At 43.9% G+C, this 22825-nt stretch overlaps 1 protein-coding gene across 2 annotated transcripts in view; it reads right to left on the bottom strand.

Moving 5' to 3' along the window:
* Positions 1-1732: 1732 nt before the first annotated feature.
* The window catches only part of LOC107121647 (lipase member M-like), a 30724-nt gene continuing 9631 nt past the window's right edge, over positions 1733-22825 (bottom strand). For both annotated transcript variants that reach the window (XM_015424610.1, XM_015424609.1), the window contains exons 4-10: positions 17585-17783; positions 11746-11855; positions 9194-9330; positions 4573-4722; positions 4407-4478; positions 3933-3998; positions 1733-2111 (exon numbers count right to left, since the gene is read on the bottom strand). In XM_015424610.1, coding sequence (XP_015280096.1) covers positions 1878-2111; positions 3933-3998; positions 4407-4478; positions 4573-4722; positions 9194-9330; positions 11746-11855; positions 17585-17783 — 968 coding nt within the window. In that variant the 3' untranslated portion in view covers positions 1733-1877. The remainder of the gene's footprint in view (positions 2112-3932; positions 3999-4406; positions 4479-4572; positions 4723-9193; positions 9331-11745; positions 11856-17584; positions 17784-22825) is intronic.

The following is a 22825-nucleotide window of genomic DNA, read 5'->3' as shown; positions in this document are numbered from 1 at the left end:
AACCACCAAGGATGGCATCTTAGAAGAAGCCTTCCTTCTTTTATTACGTGGGAGGGAATGCCTCTTTGCAAGGTGGTGTCTTGAGTGCTTTTCTTCTTTTGTATTCTCAAAAGAAGTACTGTTTTTACTCTTGTGCAAACTTTTCCTCCTTTGTTTTTGAAACTATGAAACTTTCCCTTCTGTATTTCTCAATAAATGTCATAAAGTTGTATGCTATGGGGGGTAGTGTGATGTGTGCTATCTGCTTATTGGAGAGGGTCTGTCTAGTGTGACATAAAAAATGTGGCTCACTTTATGGATAGTCTTATGCCTAATGGCTGAGTCCTAATACTTTGTTGGATTCTGAGCTCATGCTTTCTGGAGCTGAGTAGTTCTGACAGAATCTGGGCTCATTTGAAGAGGAGAGGCTGCATATATATTGACTGTTTAGGTACTGTGCTAATCGGAGGCAAACACTGAAATCCTCAGCAAAGTAATATCCTTCCAAGCCCATTGATGTTTTGAGTTGTACTGAAAGCCCACTTAGAATTCCATGTGTTTTTACATCTGCCCTTTTAATTATGACAAATTATAGTGTTCAAATGACTTTGTTCAAACTTATGCACACTGATTCTCAAAATTGCCCATACTTCAGGAGCTATTATTGTTGGTAACTCAGACTCAAAACACTTACAAAGACAGCCAGTTTGGTGTAGTGGCTAGGAGCATGGACTCTAACCTGGGAGAACTGGTGTGGCCACTCAGCTTAGGATCACGCTGCAAAGCCCAGCGGATCCCAGCTTTTTCTCCAAGTAGGCTCGCCAGCTCTGAGTTGGGAAATACCTGGAGATTTTTGGGGTGGAGCCTGAGCGGTGGGTGTTTCCTTCTGACACACTTCCGGTGATGTCAGGGGGTGTGGCATATGCAAATAAGTTATGCTAATGAGCTCCTGCACCTCTTCTTCTATGAAATGACCCCTTGTGAAAACCAAGGGTGAATGTGAAGAGCGGGCAACTGGGTGAGTGGGCAACATGGTGGCAAATAAAGTTCAGTCTTGGTAAGTGTAAGGTGATGCATATTGGGACAAAAAAAACCCAACTTCAAGTATAGGTTAATGGGGTCTGAACTTGCTGAATATGAGAGGGGAAAAGATCTTGGGATCATAGTGGATAGCTCAATGAAAGTGCCACTCCAGTGTGCTGCAACAGTGAAAAAGGCAAACCCCATATTGGATTGTTAGAAAAGGGATTGAGAATAAAATGGTTGATATTGTAATGCCCTTGTAGAGATCTATGGTGCACCCTCATTTGGAATACTGTGTACAGTTTGGGTCACTGTATATACAAAAGGACATCACTGAGCTGGAAAAAGTACAGAGGAGGGCAACCAAGATGATGAGGGGGTTGGAGCGCCTTCCCTATGAGGAAAGGCTGAAGAACCTGGGACCTTTCAGTTTAGAAAAGAGACTACTAAGGGGGGGCATGATAGAGGTTTATAAAATTATGCTTGGAGTGGAGTTGACAAGGCAAACTTTTCTCCCTTTCCCAAAATACTAAAGGGCATCCAATGAAGCTGATGGGTAGTAGGTTCAGGTTGGACAAAAGGAAATACTACTTTACGCAGAGAGTGATTCAAATGTGGGATTCACTGCCAGAGGATGTAGCAATGGGCATGGGAATAGGCAACTTTAAAAGGGGATTAGATAGATTCATAGAGGATAAGTCTATCAATGTCTACTAGCCATGGTGATTGAGTTAACAGTCAACCCTCTCCTCTCACTGAGGGGCAGTTAACACTGCCCATCTGTCATTCTGTTAATAGCAAAAGAAAATTCTGGAAAGCCAATCTCATTGCAAATCTTCCAAAACTGATTTTTTTTAAAGAGAACAACCAATATTTTAAGCAAAATGCTTGATCATTTTAACAAGTTCGTCATACACTTGCTGACGTGCATTAAGGCCAAATACAAAATCATAATGCATCCAATCAGGAATTTGTCTGTAATATATCACATTCCCAAGAATGGAGAGTAAAACTTCAGTATCTTTTGGAGACGCCATTATGTCTTTTCCTCCGCTCCATACAACCGTTGGTACTTTCATATCTTTTACCTTGTATGAAGGAGGGATAGTCTGAGGAAAAAAGGGGAGAAATGGTAAGGATCACAAACTGCAATTAAAACAAAAGTCAATATTTAATTGTTGCCTAATATTTTCCTATTCTAAGCCATTACGGTTTTCTTGGCCTCTCCTCTCTTGTTCCATCTGTTGCTTCCATGGTGCTATATGTTATTTATATGTTTTAAAGGACTTTCCTAGATCTTTGATCTGGCAACCCTTTCCTCTTGTGCCTCTTGCTACTTTACCTCCATGCAAGTAAATGATCTCCCCATGCCATGGTAGTACCCTTGTTTTTCCACTTCGTTTATTTTCCACAGCATTTGTCACATGTTAATGCTTCCATCTTTTAATTAATCTTCCCTTTATGATTCTACTTTTACATCTATCTATTTCTTGCCATACCACTGTTGTCCTTTTATAGTGGTCAGCCACCACTTTCTTAGTTGTACAAATTATGTGAATAATAGAATGCCTTTGAACAGAATGCCCTTTTTATTTACTCTAAGAGCTCTGCCATTAATCCATAGATCTCTACCCAATTAACAGACATTGTTTACTTGAGCAGCCAGCAAACCTAAGTAGCTCTGTACATCCCCTTCCTCACTCCTAAGTAGATCTGTTTTTCTACATCCTCTCATTGCTCAACTCCTCATTCCTTTTCTGTTATACTAAAATGACTGACAGGGGAAAGTAGTAGCAGCTAGTTGCATATAGGGGTGTGCATTCAGCAAAGCTGAATGGAATAAATACCCAGAAAATACCTTATTGGTATTTTTCAGGTATGTATTCAGCTGAATCAGATTCAGATAAGGTGCTCCCGAATAAAAGCCAATTTTATTCTGCTTTTATTCGGATCTCATCCCTGAATCAGGGAGGGAAGGGGAAACAGATTGGGGGGGCATCTTAAAATGCCTTCCCAATCTGTCTTTGCTTCCCCAGCCAGCCTGCCACAAAGGACGGCTTGGAAAGAGAAGGGGAGGCATTTAAGATGCCTCCCTGATCTTTTTTCACTTCCCCAGGTGGGTGACCATAGCAGGCTGGCTGGGGAAGTGAAGGGGAAGGAGAGTGGGTCAGTTTCACTAACTTGGAAGTGGAGGCAGAGTGAAACTGACACAGCTCTAGTGGCCTGCCAAATATTTACAGCAATGCCAAGTATTTCCCAAATCTCAGTATAATACCAATACTGAGATTTGGGGATATCGACATTTGCTGATATTTTTTTCCCCTGTGCACACTCCTAGTTGCATATTTTCTCCTACAGAATTAACAGGAAACTTTTGGCATTTTAAACAATCCTAGTACAAACTTTTTATATATGATAATGAAAGGAAGAATGTAGCTTCAGACAGCAGAGTCTAAACTCCATGAAATTAGGTGGAAGCAATTTTATAAAATTCAAATGTAATTAACTTCTGTTGGCCCCAGACCATTCATAAAACAATTTTGATAATAACACCAGCTTGCTAGTTAATACATATTATGTATTGTGTAGCTGGTTAATACATATTATGGCTGAGTGATCCCATTCCTTTGGAAATTATATCAAACCTCAACTAAAAGGAACTATTCAATGGAAGTTTATGCTAGAATAAAAACTTTTGCCACACTACTACGAATGCATTTGTTCATTTCCAATGTTTCTGTGCTTATAAAACTGGAATGTGCTGCATTTTCAGAAGGGAACTTCTTCGCTAATAGGTGCACAATGTGTGCAAAACTAAATCTGGATTAAACTTTAACCTATGGCTTCACATTGCAAATTATTTTTTTAAAATGCTTATCTTCATCCTTATGCATCTGCAAAAAAAATCCCCTATGTAACATATTCCTTACCTGATTATATTTTTCTACATTTTTAGAACCATAGTCAAATGGTTTTAATGTGTCACTTTGAATTACCTAAAAAGGGAAGAAAGAATAAGAAATTGCATGACCTTGTTTTGCTTTGATGCTTTAAAAAGTGTGAGAAATACATTTCAATATACGTTAAGTGTTTTTATTGATTTTTCTTATAAAAGAATATCTTTCTCGTATGGTTCATTCAAAATTTGGGTGTTCCCTCCATACAGATCAATCTTTAGCAATTGGGCTCCAATAAAAAGTAGTAGAAAAGAGAAGGGGAGATCATTCTGGAAAGGCATGAATAGTGTGAATATCAAGAATTTAAATAAGATGTGAAAGCATTCACTCATTTCAAAATTTGCCCATGAAAAGAAGTATCAAATAGACTCATTACCACATAACGAACAGTCACTTTTCACCCTAAATTTGCTAATCAGTGATTATTAAAATTCCAAAATGTCTTACCTGTGACCAGTGTATCATATTTTTCGAAGAGGTACAGCCTGGTAAATGTGCTGCATAGACATCCATTCGACTCTAGAGAGGGAGGAAATCAAGCAAAATTCACTGTACACCTTGTAAACTTCTGTAACAAACTATATGGAATGAGTTTAATACAAAGTATACATACCATATTAACATTATTTTGACCAATTCCACCAGCCATGAAAAGAACTTTGGAACAAATTTTGTCCCAGAAGCCCTTGTTGCACAACTTGATAGCAAATTCTCTCGAGCCATTATTTGGCAGAACACAATATTGTTTCTTACCCAGCACAGCCTGCAAAAGATAAGAAGAGTGAGAAGAGTGAGAGTGCTGAATCTTCCGTTCATTTCTACTTGTCTAGCTGCTGCAAATTGTATGAAGTCAAGCTTGTCTTTGCTAGAAAAGTTACTGTTGAAAAGTCAACTTTATATTGGAGCTCACAACATGCTAGCTAAGCTGCTTCCAAATTCGGTCACACTGTAGCCTGGCTAAAGAAAATCAAGGTAGCACTATACACATAAGCATAAGCCTGCATTTAAATGGCACAAGGTACATATATAAATTGGTTAAATAGGGTTGTACAGATATGCCACTTTCATATTTGGTATGAGGGGTTGTTGTTGTTGTTTTCCTCTTCTACTTTGTGATGTTGAGAATGTTTGTTTTGCTTATTTGCATTGCTGGTGCTCTCAGTAGCTCGGGAGTCACCTGTGGCATTTTGACATGCCACTTATGGATCTTTTGAACACTGTTCCCCAACATAACACCTGCCCCATGTTCTTGGAAAGTTGACAGTCCCTTTAATATTGGGATAATTTCATAATTACCATGACACTATAATTAAAAACAGTTTTATTTTAAAAACACAACACAATTTGTCCATAATGATTATATCAAGGTTGTAGAAATGTAGGAGTCCTCTGTATGAGGCTGGGTCAACATAGCAGTGGTGGAATGAGGCATGCTGCTGTTGAAAAACCATAAAAACCAAACTCCTTAAAAGCAGAGAATTTAGCACAGAAAGTGGTTCTAACTACCCTTTCTTCTGCAGAGCTAGAGTCAAACTTGAAGAGAACTTTTAACAAAGAGAAGCATTAATTTTTTAACATCCAGAACATTTCAGATTCAGGATTTGGTGAGGACAGTTTTACCATGATTTGCTCTGTTTCAGACAGAGCGTTATCAGTTTGGGATTCAAATCCGTGTGTTTTTCAGGTTCTAGATTTTTGAGTCCATTATTTTCAATGGGTAACCAATTTGAAGGTCTGAGGCCCCAAATTCGCACAGAATGTAGTTAGTCTCTCTGATGTAAAGATCTAAAGACCACCTAAGTTTCAAGCAGAATGGACAAAGGGGGTTGATTTTTCAGCCCCCCAACATGGGTGCCTTTCAGTGTACCCACACTTCTCCCCATTGATTCCTATTGAGGGGGAAATAGTGCCAGTCATTGGCATTACAAAAAAACCCTGTCTGCATCCATTTTCCTACTCTTACAGTGACTGCGTGACAATGGAAAAGATTACCTTTCCACTTAAAACCCTGTGCTTGCCATCCTTCCTTGTTGTGGTATATTATTTGTTTCCTTTCTCAAAGTGAAGAAGTCAGGAAGGAAAGAGAATGGCTGTGAGGCAAACGTCGGGGACAAAAAAAGGGGGAGATTTAACCCTGAAACCTGGGATCCAGAACCTAAGAAGGTAAGTCAAACAGAATAGAGGGCCAACAATAAAAACCTGATGTATATAGTATAAAAAGATACATGTATTTATTAACAAAGAATTAAAAAACATATAAGGGCCCAATCACACCTCATGTAAAAATACCAAAATCTAACACACAAGGGCCAATGGACTTGACCTGATGTGTTTCGGCCTGTATAGGCCTTCTTCAGAGGTCAAACACAACGAGGAGCATATTGGCTTATATCATAATACAATACAACCATACAATATGGATACAAGATGGACCAGAAAAAAATTGTTCCAAAGTGAAACCACTAGGCACAGAATAAAAGAATAAATGAAGCCTCCAAAGATGCAATCACATGCCAAATGATGTTTCACTAATAATAATTTCTGGTCCAGAAAGTACCTTCCAATGATTGTTTAGTCAAAGAGTCCTCAGTAAAATTGTCCCTTAAGCAAAGATACATGTATTTTTTATACTATACATCAAGTTTTTATTGTTGGCCCTCTATTCTGTTTGATTTACCTTTTTAGGTTCTGGATGTGAGGCAAAAGCACCCTAACTCCCTTCAAAGGTTAATGTAATTATTATAGGACCTAGTGCAGCTTGCAGGAGTTTGTGATTTGAGCCTTCCTGCAGCTACCATCCTTATCTCTTTCAAGGCTGGGCTCAGGAATAAGGTAACTGGTTAATCATGAAAACCTGTGCTCAGCTATATAATCAGATGGGAAGGGAGGGATTAGCAGATGTTAAAATCCTCTGGAAAGTTCCATCAAGAGACATTCCTGATTGAATCCAAAGGACCACCTGGTGTCAGAGGGCAAAAAGCTATAATACGAGGGAGAAGGAATGCTAACTTTATGCTCATACCATGCTAGTATGCTTTGATATGCTACATTATGATGGACTTCAATGTATAGAAATCTTTTATGCTACAGCTTGGATTCTTATGCTGCAAGAAAGTATGCCATCTAATACCAGGTGTTCTCTTTTTTTTAAATCCCCCTAAGGGGAATTTTTAATTGATTTTTTTACAAACTACAAACTATAACTGAAAATATGGGAAAGGGAATTACTTCTAAGGAGAAAGAAAAAAGACCCACTAATAACTAAAAACCCAAGATTAGGAGATCAATACATCAGCTTATCTCAATGTTACTTTAAAAAGCTTTAAAAAAATGAACATAATCGATTATGCTAGGTTAATTATCTTTTAACTATTCATTTAACTGCTTAAAGTAATCCATTTCCTTCACCTTCTCCCCCATTTGCTCCGTTGCTTTTAAAGATTGAGTCAATTGTAGCTGCTGTGAAGCCAAACTCTGACCAATTATTGACAGTTGTTGCTTGATATTAGTCATTTCATCCAGCAGAGGGCGCAAGGTATCTGCCAACATTTTTGAAAGCTCAGTGGTCTCTTCCGTTCGAGGACTACCCACTAGTTTTGCTTTCCCCGCCATCTTTTTGGATTTGTTTAGTTTTCAAAAAGTTGCTAAAGTCTCTGATATTCGCCCAAATGCTTGTCTGCGCTCTGGTAAGTCTCTTAAGATTCAAACGTTTATTTTCTGCTCCCCCCTCTTTATTCCGTGTTTTTGTTTATGCATTTGGGAGGAGCCCCTCCCCCACTCACTTTCCGTTGCTCTTTAAGGGGGGCAGCTTTCATTTTAAATCTTCATGTTCGCTTCAACCTGACTCACATTTCGTTGTTGGCCAACTGGGCTCGCTCGGCATCATTTGTTCGCACCCGATCTCCAACGCTTGTCCCAATCAGCAGCACTCGTACCATGCGGTCACTCAGCGGCAGGACCTTCAGGGTGGAGGAGCGCCTCCATTCTCCGGCATTGCGCCATCAAAGAGGTCGCCCCTCAAAAGCCCCCTGGCTAGGAGCCTTTTACCAAGACTCCGGGGGGGAGGGTCACAACCCGTCGCACTGCCATTTGCTCCGTTGCTTTTAAAGATTGAGTCAATTGTAGCTTTTAAAGATTGAGTCAATTGTCGCCATAGACCGGAAGACTAATACCAGGTGTTCAATATATTAGATCGAACAGTTGCTTCTTTATTTTCTCTGTTGCTGAGCTATAGAAACTGTACTGTGTAGTGAAACCCTTTCAAAGCTTTAAATAAAGCTATATATTTTACAGGTCTGCTTTACTTATGCGCTGGGTATTGCTCAAGGGACAAGGAGCAGTGACCCAGCGGGACCCAGGCTTGGGTCTCTGACAATAGCAATTCTGCCATTATTGTCTACAGGGAACTTTTTTGGGAGGTCTGGAGTAGCTGTTCAATCAAATAACACCATTTCAGGGGAGCTACTACTATCTGCCCACCCATTTGAATTGAACCATGGGGCCATTTCTGTGGGCCCTTGAATAAGATGCCCCCCAGCTATTCTACTTGCAGAGGGGGAAAAGGCTCTGCCCTCCCAAAACAGGGGGGAAGAAAGAGTGACCTAAAATGGCATATCTATCATTAATCCCTATGGGGGGATTGTTGGGGGAGGGGGCTGCAGTGGCTTTAATGTCAAAATTGCCATGGATCTTATGTTGCCTGCCCATCAAAAAGCACCTGAGTTTCAAATGAATCGGGCCAAGGTGTCCAATTCTGTGGACCCCTGAACAAAATGCCTCCAGTGAAAGGGCCCCATCCCACAAAGGAGTGAGAGAAGGAGATGGGGCAAGCCAGAATCTTAGCTCTGCCATGCCATGGAAAGCAGATTATTCTGATAAATTTGATATCTTTCCTTTGCAGTGTACCCAGTTTGGGAAGTTATCTGATATAATTAACCACTGGCAACCATTGTTGTTATGATATGGAGAACATCTGATCAAAATGTCCTGATAATGGAAATGTCAGCAACTCAAAAGACAGAGGACTTTTCCTGCTTGAAGTATGCCTTTTTTAATATCAGCTTTTGTGAGCATGAAGTCTCAAGGGAACTCTGGGATGGGCATGACTACCCAGTGTTTAGTACAGAAGCATAAGTTACTGGACCTCCACAATGGATGAAAAGAGGCACAAGTGGAAACAAGGCTTAGGATCCAAGCCTATGGAGGCAATGTGTTAAAAAAAAACACATACATACCTTCATAAGGTCAGCAGGTGTATACGCAAGTTTACCAAATGGGGATTTGTTATTCTGCAGCAAATACACAGGACCAAGCGTAAAAAGTATTTTGATTTTCTGAGCCAACTGGGGCATGGCTGAAAATGCAATGAAAGCTGAAAGAAAATAATACACTTTATAGGAGATGTAGAAAACCATCGGACACAGAGATACAATGGGCTAGAGTCCAACCCCTTGCTTGCATGGCCAAAAGGTCACATAGTACTTCAGACAAGAGAAGGATAATAGTTTCCCAGTTTCCCCCTTCTCCTAGTTTATGCACATCCCTATTGTAGCCTGTGCCTTTCTTAAGGGTTTTTTTTTTTTACCCTTAAGAGCCTGGGGAAGGCACACAAGGCAGAAGCAAAAAGAAAGGAACAAAGTTCCCTTTAATAAATGGAACTTTTCCTTTAATTATCTCCATACAAGCCAGAACCTACATGTTTAAACCAATGATCCAGCTATCAGCTCCACTGGTTCATTTCAGGTTGGGGAAAATAATGTGGGGCAAAGTCTAACCCCCCCTCCACCTTGTGTTGCAATCCCAATCTGAACCGGATCCAGGCCCGTAGCTACAGTGAGACATCTTGGGGCCTGCCCCCCATGACTTACTGCCAAGGACCCCTGATTTCCCATCCAGCCCAGGCCCCCCAACTTCAATTTTTTTTATTTTGTGGTGCTCCCTTGGGGGGGGCCTGACATTTAAAGCCCCCCCCAATTCAAAAATTCTGGTTACAGGCCTGACTGGAACACCACATACTTGCTCTTTTTAAAAAATGCTAAGAGCTCCATAGATGAAGCTTCCAACAACTTGTCTGGCTTGGCCTTGTCAGGTGTAAACCTGATTGGAGGCTTTTATAGGGGTCAGGGAATACCATATAAACCACAATGGCTGATTTATATAAAGATGCTTCCTTGTCTAGCCTCCCTGCAGTTATTTTCTCTGGGTTGATGTGAGTGATGGTGCATAGACTGAATCTGACAGCAAGTTGTTTACAACCATGTTGGTCCTAATAACAAATGTCATGTGGACTGTGGTTTTGGCTTTTGGGATTTTGGTAGCTGAAGACTCAATGAAACATGAGTGTTGGCAAAATGATAAACAAATTGATAATCCCACTAGGAATAGCATAAAGGTTCACCATCTCTTTGACCCAATATATAAAGACATGTTGTATTTATCTAAAATATTTACATCTCATCCTAACTACTTAGACTCAGGTGGCTCCAGAGCACGTGATCATATTTCCAGAGCATGCAATCATTGTTTACTAAACAATGTTGACTAAAAGACTAGTGTGCAGAAATCCATAATTGTTTTCAAATCAGAAGTTGTTAATATATCTAAATACATATTCAAAACGGCTTTCCCACCCCACCCTTGAAATCCTATCAGTGCTTCTACCCACACACGACATTAATGACATTGATACTGTCCTATTTGGTATTCTCTGCCCTTTGGGAGTGACTGTATTGTAAACAGTTCCCAGGTCTACTGAAGTTTATGAAGGTGTATTTGACCTCTGCAATTTGTTCATGTTGTATTTAGACTTCATGCACCCCAGTGTTCAGATACAACACCTACACATGAAAGATTTGTCCGATTTCAGTGGTGAGATTGCATGCATCATGTTCATTTCACAGTGGAGCTGGCATGTTTTCACCCCATCATTAAAATAATTGGGGAAGCCATTATATGTAAAAGAGATTCACAATTGTACTGGAACTCCCTAACTTATACGAGACTCCAAGACTGAGCTAAAGGTTAATAATTTTAGATACAGGATGAAATCGCCATTGATTTGCCACTGTACTATCAACAAGTGGAACAGTAAACAACATGGTTTGTTATAAATGTTCTCCTCTACATTATAACATTGTGTTTAAGGATGCTTTTGCTCTCCAGTCTTATTTTTATTATTTAACAATTTCTAAATTTAGACAAGCATATACGTTAGGGCAATGTAATGCCTTTAACTCAGCCAAAATGATGGGATGATTCAAAAATATTCCTTCAGAAAAACACAGGTGTGTTTTTGTTCTCACCTACCAGATTGTATATTTCATACAGGGTGTCTGTTGTGGGGAGGGGAAGGGAAGGGAAAGGAGATTGTAAGACACTCTGAAACGCCTTTGGGTAGTGAAGGGTGGGGTATAAATCCAATCTCTTCTTCTTTTATATTGTTGCTGTTTTTAAAAGTCCCATGATAAATATACTACTCCATGGATTAAACACTTGGCAAGCATTCGATGTTCAGAAATCGAAATTCTTATTTTCCTGCAAGCTAAAAAACTACATGGTTGCTCTGTTTTACAATATAATTTCTGTATGTCTGACAAACTTAGTTAATTTTAAGGATGTATGGCCTTTATGTATGCACCTCATGTATGCACCACTCAAAAACACACATACTTCAACAAATGGATAAATATCCCTGTGTAAAGTGACCAACAAATACAGCATAGGGTAGTTTCACCATAAATTGTTTAGCATTTCTGTACAATAATATTGTACAAGTTGGGCAACATACCTATGGTAGCACTCTGGGAATAGCCTACATAAAAGAGTTGCTGTTGTCCAGTTTTAGCAAGAATAAAATTTATAATGGCTGGCAGGTCATTCATTCCCATTTCATGAAAACTGAAACAAAATAAAATAGGCAGCTGAAAGCATACATTATAACTATTCACAGTGCTGTAAGTTAACTTTGAATTTATTTACTGTTTAGAATACATTATACAATACATTTGTCCCTTTGAAGACAGAGAAGCCTGAGGATGGAAAGTGACTTGCCAAAGGCAGAATGTGAACCCACAGCAGAGGTTTCTGAAGCAACACACCCCTGATACTAATGAGAGAGAAGTGAAAGAAATGCAATAGTAAGTCTTTGGTGGAAAATACTTAACCACACAAACAATGAATTCCTTGCTCACAAGAACACACCTCTCTAATAGATGAAGAAAAGCTGTTATTTAACACCTCCTAAATGGCATCACCTCATTTAGCATGCATGAAATGCCTTCTGAGAAGACTGTTTCTGTAAAAATCTGAATCCTGCCTCTGCCATGTAAATACTTAGGTGGCCATATGCGAGCCTAAGCTGCACAATTGTAATACCATCATACCTTGTTGTAAAGGTTACAGTGAAGTGCTTGAAAACTTTGCACTACATAAATGCTATGTATTATTATTATTATAACTGCTACTACTACTTCATATTGGGAAGACTGTTCAAAATGGAAATTAAATGTCAATATTATTTGTCTGGTAGGTAGAGGAAAAATGTGAGTTCATTTCATGTTGATCTTAGGGAGAGAACATGCTGGACAATGAGATCATATATCCTCACTATATGTTTATTTGGCTTTTATCCTGACCGTCATCCAAGGTACTCAGAACAGGAGCCATGGTATTGTTTAGATGCACCTATAATGGCTTATGAAAAGCTTCAAGATTTCTCTCTGTTTTACAGGAGATTGCTTCTACCCAGGGAAATGGCACCAATGTTCCATGCTCCACAGCTGTGCATCACCAGATAGGCAACAAAAACTGGCACCCCAGTCGTAAACAATGCCACAGTGCAACCATAACTGGATCAAACTATATTAAATAGCTGGTCTGCGCCATCACAATCTGACTACCTTTTTAGGTCAGGTTACAGCTAAGGTAGCCCACAGCTTAACAAAGATTTCAGGCAAATCCACCCTGACTTCTAACTTGGCCAATGTCCTTACTGACCTAGTTGATCCTAGACTGCACATTAACTGTGTCAAGTCTCATATCCCTCCCCCAGTCTGCTGCACAGACAACCAGGGGTATGGTTAATGCTGCTCAGCACAAAGGGTGTTCCTTCTCCAACCCACCATGCCACAAACAAATGATGGGCTGGTTCAGGAATAGCCCTTCATCCTTCAGTGCCTCAAGGTGCTCTCTGTTGCACAACCCAGCATACTCCTGCCACCCCTAGCAATAGTCTAACCAGTTCTAAGATTCTCTGAAGAACAACACAAAGCAGGCAAAAAAAGTTCCCTACTTGAGTCAATCAGAGCAGATATCAAAACTTCCCACTTGGTTTCAAAGGCAGCCAATTAATCCCATATTATCCCTACCGGAGTGGGTGGATTTGCAGTCCAAGGCTCACTCTCAGTGATTAGGTCAGGAGAAACAAAGACAACTCCAGGAGGAACAAAGGGCCACTCCAGTTGTCAGCTACCAAATGGAAGGAAGCCCAAATCTCAGAAAGCCTACTGCTCAAGAGATTGAGAGATGGGCCAATACAATTCAGCTGTCTCTCTCACAAAGGGCCAAACTACACAAGACTCTTGCCCGCCCGCCCCTTGAATGAAACACAACACAAGTTATGGGCATTTCCAATTTAAAAGGATCCTGTAGCAGGTGATGTGAGAGCTCTCTACTAGAAGCCCTGGAGAATTGCTGCTGTCTGCATAGACAGTATTTATTTTGATGGACCAATGGCCTGATTCAGTATAGGGCACGTTTCATGTGTTCACATACTTCGAAGCTTGGGTGCATGTGGATGTACACCCGCAACAAACCAGTGCTTCTGATCATGTGTATTGCAGCTGGAAAACATGTGTGTTGCCCTATTTATCTTCAGGTCTAGGGCATTCTGCCCTGTGAGGTGGCACTGAGGCTTCCTCCCCACCAAGGGTTGGGGCAGAAAGGGTCTGATTCTGTATGGGTGGTATTTGGGTTTCCTAGCCACCAGGTTCTTTAAGGGACATGGGTTTAATTCAGTGGGAGGCCGCTTCAGGTGTTCTTCCCCACCAGTAGGTTTTAAGGGACCAAGTGCGTAATCATGGACGGGGACCATGGCTCAGTGGCACAGCATCTTCTTGGAATAGGGCAGAGACTGACCAAGAGAGAGATCTTGGAGTCATAGTAGATAACTCACTGAAAAGGTCAAGACAGTGTGCGACTACAATTAAAAAGGCCAACACTATGCTGGGGATTATTAGGAAGGGAATTGAAAACAAATCGGCCAGTATCATAATGCCCCTGCTTAAATTGATGCTGCAACCTCATTTGGAGTACTGTGTACAGTTCTGGTCACCACACCTCAAAAAGGATATTATAGCATTGGAAAAAGTGCAGAAAAGGGCAAGTAGAATGATAAAAGGGTTGGAACATTTTCACCGTAGTTCAAACCGGGCGTGAACCTCAGAAACCTAACAAGACCTGGTGTACGTGTGTGTGTGTGTGTGTGTGTGTAAGGGCAGATGCTGGGGATCAGCCCCTGTAAAAGCCTCCGGATGGTGGAAGGGATGGGCACTGCTGCAACCCTGGCCGCCTGGCAGGCCCCGGCATCACCCAGCCAAATGAGCCTACAGTGCCAGCCCTCCTGGCTGATCCCGGGGGCCGGCAGGAAAAATCACTCGCCATCCCCAGTGCCCACAACACAAAGGAAAAACAAACAAACAAAACAGTCACCCGAACCACAGCCAGTAGTTGCATCGCACAAGCCCCGTTGCTGGTGAGCAGAGTCCAGAAGGTGGCTGAAGACAGGGTGAAGGGGGGGCACTGGAGAAATGGCCACCAGCAGCTGCTGGAAGGGGTGGGTGCCACCATGGTCCAAGCTGGGTGAAGGCCTGAGAGACCTAACTGGACCTGGGGAGTGGAGGGGACCAGTTGCCAGGGAATCACCCCCCAAAAAACCCTGGAAGGTGGCAAGGGCAAACGCCACTGTGATCCCAACTGCCACCCAAACACATGGGGGGAAAGCCGCCCGGTGCTGTTTGCTCACAGCTGATCTCCCCAGCCAACTTGCAGAGAGCAATGGCGGGGAGCCTAGCAGTCACCCCCACCACGCCGCCTGGCCAACAGGGTGGTGATTCGCCTGGGACAAGCCCTCTCCCTGTTAGGGAGTATATGGAGGGAGAAGCAGCCTAGAGCCTCCCCGCACCCTTCCCTGGCCAGACCCCTCCAAACCTAGCCTGCTACAGCAGGTGCACACTGCCGACAGGGAGTCTTGCCGGTAATAGACACTCCACGTGGAAACTCTCTCTCCACCCAGCCACGTAGCTCCGACCTCTCCAGAGCTTGCACTGGGCTGATCTGCCCTGGAAGGGCGGTTGCCCCCAGATCTGGCTGGCGAGCTTGCCCTTGATTGGCCAGCACTCCCGCGCTGAGCCATGATTGGTTTGCTCTCCCCTCATGCTTCATCCAAGAAGAGGGGGGCAGGCAAATGCCAGCATCTGCTTCATGGGCAGCCACTGGTCTTTTAACGCATTGTGTCCAGGCTCCCTAGACTTGACTCACTTTCCCTAAAGCCACACAGCAGCTGCAGAGACTGTCGCTTTTCATGTACATGTAGCTCCAAAATGGGTAGAATAACTACCCCAGGCCCATTTTGATTTGGCCAAATGGCATGGGGAAAGGCAGAAGCCCCTCCAACCCCCCCCCCATGCTGTGGTCCTAGGCCCCCAGACTTTTAAAATGATGTTTCCCACAGGTGCTGTGTGTCTGCAGGGAACACAAGTTGGGTCTGGGGAACACCAGACCTGACTTGTTAAGAAGTCTCATGTAGTTTGAGCCTAAAAGCAGGGGGGGGGACCTCATCAGTCCAGCAACAGATGAAACTTGGACAGGTTGAATGGTAAGGAAGCCTGTACACCAGTGGTACCCCACTTTTCAGAGCCTGCAGGTACATCTGGAATTCTGACAGATGGTCCAGATGTTAGTGGCACCACGTCAAGAGTCAGGAGTTGGAAACCCAACCCAGCATCCCCCCCCGGCCCAGCCACAGAACCTCCATCTTTGATGGATTTAATTTCAGCTGGCTCTGCTTTAACCAACCAACTATGGCCTCCAGACCACTGGCCAAGTACTTTGGGGTGGCATCTGGATGGCTGCTCACCCAAGTCCAAAAATCTGTGCCAGCTGGACAAGGGGGTGCATAAAGATGTTAAATAACATGGGTGAGAGGATTGCCCTCTCAGTGTAGATCCTTGTGCTGTGGTGGCAGCTGCTGCCAAAACAACATTTAAAAAAAAATCTGCACAGCCAATCAAACCTCCAAAAGGCAATCGGAAGCCTTACTGGGCAAAAGCCCTACCTGGCCCCACCCACTCCTTAAAAGCATGTGGCAGACACCTCAAAAGGTGTTGGCGGGTGCCACGGCCCCACAGGCACCACACCGGGGACTCCCAACGTATACATTCAAGGGGATATGCAGGGGTTTTGGAAACTATTTCTTCATTTAAAATCTCAATATAGGCCCCGGTCACATGGAGCATTAGGCACGCTAGAGGGACGGAAGATAGGCGGATTTTCCGGGTGCGATCTCACCGCCACATCTGGGAAGCGTAGAGCTCCCGTGGCTCACCCGAGGCTTCCCGCCGAAGATGCGGGGTAAAAAACTAGTACCTCGGAGGTACTAGTTTCCGGAAACCATGGGGCAACGGCGGGCGTCTGATCACGTTTCCGGTGGCATCTGGCGCCCGCCCATGTCCTGTCACGAAAAGGCTTTCCCCCCCCCCAAGTCTCCATGGATGCGCACAAGCACCCAACAGAGCATGCAAATACTTGGGTTAAAAGAAAAAAAACCCACCGATCCGCTTCTTTGCCGCGCTGCAGGAGTGAGGTATGATCGGCACCTCCCCCCAACCACGGGAAGTCGGCGGGATGTTTGATCCCGCTGCCGCGCAGTAGTTCAGCGCAGTAGTTCGCTTCGGGGCAAACAGCCACGCCTCCCCCCCCCGCGATATCCGGCCCGTGTGACCAGGGCCATAGTATTCTTTGTTAATGCTATAAAAGAAAAGCTGTATGTGGAACTCAGAAGTTAGGAGAGTAGCTGGAGAAATAGCACAGGGGTACAGGGAAGGGTAGAGAGTTAGGGAACAGCTACAGGATGCAGCTCAGCAGAGAAGAACAGAGAGTCCAGGAAACAGAGAGCTTGGAAGTTAAAAGCAAATCGGTTCAACAAACACTTTTCCATATTACTCTGGCCTGTCTCTCGACTAATTACCATCCTCACTTGAAACTGTCCTGTCCCTTCTTCACCAATGCAACAGAGGTGTTGGGGGGAGGGAGGTCAGGGGCAGCAGTGATCGGAGCAGGGACAGTGCCTGCATAGCCTCCCTCCACCACCACCCGCCCCCTTCTGCTGCTTCCACAGCAGGGCCGGCTTTTCTCATTTCCATGTGGAACCAGCCTAAATGCTCATAATCAGTTACTTCATGGAGTTTGTGAAAACATCTGTGCAGATAGAAACTGTATCCATAGCATAATGTACTAGCAATGAACACTTCATACCAAAAGCAATTGCTTTTATGGCCTTAAAGAAGAAGAAGAAGAAAAGATAGAAAAACACTCACATTTGTAGGTTTGTGCCCTCCTGTTCAACCTACCTGAAATCCCAGAATTCTTCTTGATCCAATGAAAAACGTAGGTGTTTTCTACACCACCTGCTGCCTCTGTTGTTTGCCAACCAAACATCAAAGCCAGCATCTGCCAGCACAAAGCCCAGGCTGTTGTTGGGCATATTAGTCACCCAAGTTGCACTACTTGTCAGTATGCCAGGCAGCACTAAGACGGCAGGCTTCGGACCTGAAAATGAACCATCAGGCATGAACCAAATTGTCAACAAACCCAGCAATTCTACAGAATGGTCCTTTCCACACTTGGCTCTCATCCCTGGTTTTATCAGAGTTAACTCACGACACAATACCTTGCATCTATCCCTGGTTATAACAACATCCGCTTATCCCGGGACAAATGAGGAGTGAAACCGGGGAGACCTCAATGTAATGTGGAAACAAAACAAAAAAAAATACCCGGAGATAATTACAAGGGTGAACTCAAGTGTAGTGTAGAATGCAAGTTCGGGGACAGGGTTGAACCAGGATTTAAGACCTAGTGCGCAAAGGACTAATGTCACATTTGAAAAGCTGCTCCCAAACACATGATGTGCCATTGTTAGCAGGTCAGAGCCTGGATGGGAAATTGCCTGGGGCTTATGTAACTCACCATGTACTTCCAGAACCATGAAGGGGATTTAAGTATAAGAAATAAAATGGAAGAAGCAGGGAGCTGTAAAAGATGGTTAGATGTTCCATAATGGCCCCATCTGGGTTGATTTTTTTTCTAAATGGAATGATGGTTCTGTACAACATCGCAACCAGTGTACAAAACCAGACAACATTATGAAGTTAAGGAGATGCCCAAGTGATGGTCATAGTCTTAGTGCTCTTGATTATTTAACTGCTTTTTTTGTGCTGTCAAGTTGGAGCCACATTATGGGGACGCTGTAAGGTTTTAAAGGCCCGTGATGTTCAGAGGTGGTTTGACACTGCCTGCCTCTGCATAGTGACCCCGGTATTCCTTGGTGGTCTCCCATCCAAATACTGACTATGGCCAACCTGGCTTAGCTTCTGAGATCGGAAGGTATAGCCTGGGCTATCCTGGTCAGGGCATTAACTACTTACCATAAAAGAATCTGTATAATGCAACACACATTTTTTTTCCTTGGCATACCTGTGTGTATAGATTCTCTAGACTCTAAGTGATAACCAGTGTGGTGCATCGGTTATGCTGGCCTTGGATCAGAGCTACTCAGAGTCCCCGAAACCTAGAGCTGGCCTGGTGAGGCTCTAGGTATACAAAATGTCACATCTCTACATCTGGATTCCAAATCATTCCCTTCCTGTCTCTCTGATTTATATTTCAGTTAAATTGATATGTATGTTATTTGGTTAGCAAATCCGAGTGTTCTTGAACAATTAAGTGTTTATGGAGCATACAGAGAGTGGGCAGAGGGTGGGGAGGGATGGAACAGATGCCCCATCTCTCCTTCCTTTCCCCCCTTCCTTGCCACTTCATGCAGGGGCAAGTGGGGCAGAAGTGCAACCCACGCAATAGATCAGGGGACTAAGTGTGCTGGCATGTGGGCATCACCCACTTGTTGCCTGACCTTTCCTCCTGTTGTGTCCCAGCCCAAACTTTCCGTGTGCTGGTAAAAGCACCAGTGGAGAGAAGGCTGACTCCAGAGACAGCAGCAGCATAGCTGCAGGTTGCCATTTTGTGAGTCACCAAAGGGGCATGCGTTAGAGGTCCCCCATCACACTCATCCTTCCAATGCATCCTTCAAATGACATTTTAATAGTTGCAGGGCCAATGAGCTGTGCAGCTCCCTGATGAGCAGTTGCCTTTTCATCTCATTTGGCAGCTAAAAAGCCTAGCAAAGCACTCGGCCCTCTTGTGCCTAGGGGTAATTGAGGGGGAGGCTTCTAATGGAAATGGTTTCTAGTGGGGTTGGCCTTCCAGGATTGCCAGCTCTGGGTTGGGAAATTCCTGGAGATTTGGGGACAGAACTGGGAAAGGGCAGAGTTTGGGGACGCAGAGAACTCAGCAGGGATGTGATGGGACAAAATCTACTCTCCAAAGTTGCCTCAGTTCAGGTATCCTCAACATAAGGAAGGATCAAGCATCGATTATCTGGTTGCTAAGATCAAGGGGACAAAGCATCCAGCAATTCTAGACAGGTCCTGGTGAAATTTTGGATATAATCTCTTGGGTGTATGCAAAATAACCAGTTCTGAACAAATCCAGTACTATAACCCCTTTTGAATGAGAGCAATGTTACTAGTATGCCTTGGGATAAGATAATTTCATGCACATTGGATAATGCTCTTTCAATGCCCTTTAGCAATTATTTGCAAGTAGATTTTTCTGTTTCACACAGGAAAATCCAGCTGCAAAAGCACACTGAAAGTGCATTATCCAACATTTGTGAAATTAGCCCTAGTGTATCGGTCCAGCTTGTCCCATAACAGGAAGATATTCCAATAGCAGACACCTGATTTGTAAGGTTGCAAGACAGCTTCATTATCAATCCAGCATTTGTATTGGAACTGTAACAGGAGGGGAACCTGCATACACAAGCCCTGTAAATCTAAATAGTGCTGATACAGGCAAAATATCAAAGAGTAGCATGGTCCATACAAGCAGCAGGTAATGCAGTACCACTGTTTCTTGACTGTGTAGTGGTTAAGTGTGCAGATTCTAATCTGGGAGAACTGGGTTTGATTCCACACTCCTCCACTTGCACCTGCTGGATGACTTTGGGCAAGCCATAGTTCTGGCATAGCTGTTCTTGAAAAAGAGCAGTTTCTGTCAGAGCTCTCTCAGCCCCACCTACCTCACAGGGTGTCTGTTGTAGGGAGGGAAAGGGAAAGGAGTTTGTAAGCCGCTCTGAGACTCCCTTGGGTAGTGAAGGGTGGGGTATAAATCCAATCTCCTCCTCTTCTTCTTCTACCACTTCAGAGTACATGTGAAGGGGGCACATGTTTAAATGTTTTACTATGAAATAAATATATTCCCCACACATGCAGAACCTTTTTTTGGTTACCACAGTTATCAGTGGTTTAAGCATTCAGTTCATATTAATACGATATGAGGCCTTTGAGCCAGAAGCCATATGTCAAGTAGTAACAAAATAAGATAAAGATTACTATAAGAATCAATTTGTATGTTACATTAGAGATGGAGATTACATATGCATCATTCACTTGCATTTCGGATATATTGTGCAAAGTGAAATCTATGAGTTTCCGAAATCATCATTACACTGAAGAGGCTATTTCAGGTATCTCTATACAAATAGCTATAACTCTGCCATCTTTTATTTAAAGATGCTCAAACACCCAGTAGTTCAGGTCACATTCCATTCACCAATGACAACAACAACAAAAAACCTGATTTTCTGTTAGTCACTTGGCCAGAAGTAGTTAAAGCCTGTTAATCGGGTTTCATACAGTGAGAGACTTGTCCTATCATATGCCACTGAGCAGACAATTTATATAGATGAATAACCTGGTTTTTAAAAACTAAACAAAGTCCTGTGATCATTTAAGTCTGCATGCACATTTTTGCACAGCGTTATGGGAAATGTAGTTCCCCTCTTGCCCTGACTTGCATAGCCTAGGCTAGCCCAATCTCATCAGAAGCTAATCAGGGTTAGTACATGGGTGGGAGACAAGCAAGAAAGTCCAGGGTTGCTACCAGTGGCAGGCAATGACAAAACACCTCATTTGTCTCTTGCCTTGAAAACCTTGTGTGGTCACCGTAAGTTGGCTGTGACTTGATTGCAAACAAAAAGTTCCCCTCCCACATTATTTAATTACTATGCCATTATCCATCACCCAGGGGAAGCATTCATTTCACCTACTGCAAACACGGTTCAACAGACCACAGCTGCCCAGCTGTTGCGCTGGGGAGGCGCATTTGCCTCCCAGCTGGATGAGGCAGGCTGGGTTTGGCGCCAAAAGCACCATATATGGGAATCAGGAAGGGGCCGGGCTGAGAAGGCTTAAGCACGGCCCTGCGTCTTCTCCCCAGTAGTCCCATGCGGTTGTCAGCGATGGCTGAGCTCCTGTGTGTGGTTCCCTTTTTGGGCCTTCTGAGGCCAGGGGATGCATGGTGGAGCTCGTCGGCGGGGTGATGGTTGGCAGAGGAGTTGCAGTTGGCTTGGGAGCGGCTCGGCGAGTGGAGCGCAGGGCGCAGAGGTGGCGGCGGCGCTGGGCCCGACGGGGCAGCAGCGCGGACATCAATGGTGTTAGCTGGCTCCGGGGGCCTCTGGACAAGAATTGGCTGCGGGCTGCCACACACTGCGGCCATGGAAGGTTTGGGGCCTGGAAAATGCAGTGCCTGCAGGGATGGTGCAGCGGTCCGCTCCACACACTTTGGGGCTGGGGTGGCCATCAGGGGCGGGGGGCACGTGCCTGGGCCTGGAGTGGTGGCACGTGTGGGCCGAGCGTGGGTTGGCAGTTAGCTGGAGTCCCGGTGGGAAGGGGGAACCTGGGGGGCTCATGGTCCTGCAGTATTCCACTGGGGCTCAGCATGGGTCCACTTCTGGGTGCCTGTTTTGGCCTGTCCCTGGAGCTCTTGCCCTCCGCCCAATTCTTTAGGAGCGGCACATTGCTGGGTGAGCTAGTAGCCCAATGGGACTGCTTTGGTGGGAGTAGGTAGTTGCTGGGGGTGGCAGACCTTTGGGGTACCTAGCCATTATAAGTGTTGTTTATGTTTGTGGCCTCAGTGGTGAATGAGAGCCAGGCAAAAGGATGGAGGCACAGCTTTTGTGGCGTATATCAGAGGACCCATGGTTGTGTCAGATTAGATGGCGCCTATTGCTTCATTCGATTTGAATCTTTTTATTTATCTCATCCTGCTTCTCAATTCAGTAGTGTGCAGCAGATTATCAAAAGGTAAAAGCCAGACCACATTTGGACAGCTGCAAATTATTTTCGGACAGCGTTGGCTCTTCAGTTTGGAGTCGGGGAAAAGCACGCATTCTTGGAGTCAGATCCGAATGGCTTTCGAGCAGGGGAAACGTTTGCCTTTACCTAAATAATCAGCCATAAGCACAGAAATGGTCAGCCATTTGGATCTGTTTGGCAGCCATTTTATGTGCTGGGTTAGGTCAGCCATTTTGTGCTCGGTGTTCCCCATAGGCTCAGTTGGTGTAGCTTGCCCACACTTTTTGGCCTTCGGCTCACACATTTTGTCAGTGCTTGGGGGGGCTGTCTCCGGAGCATACTAATTTATGCGCAGTCACTCTGCCTGGATAGCCCAGACTAGCCTGATCCATCAAA

This window comes from Gekko japonicus, unplaced genomic scaffold, assembly GCF_001447785.1.
Source record: "Gekko japonicus isolate JY-2015 unplaced genomic scaffold, Gekko_japonicus_V1.1 scaffold422, whole genome shotgun sequence".
Lineage (NCBI taxonomy): Eukaryota > Metazoa > Chordata > Lepidosauria > Squamata > Gekkonidae > Gekko > Gekko japonicus.
The sequence above is the reverse complement of the archived record's forward strand: the minus strand, read 5'-3'. Positions and strand labels throughout refer to the sequence as shown.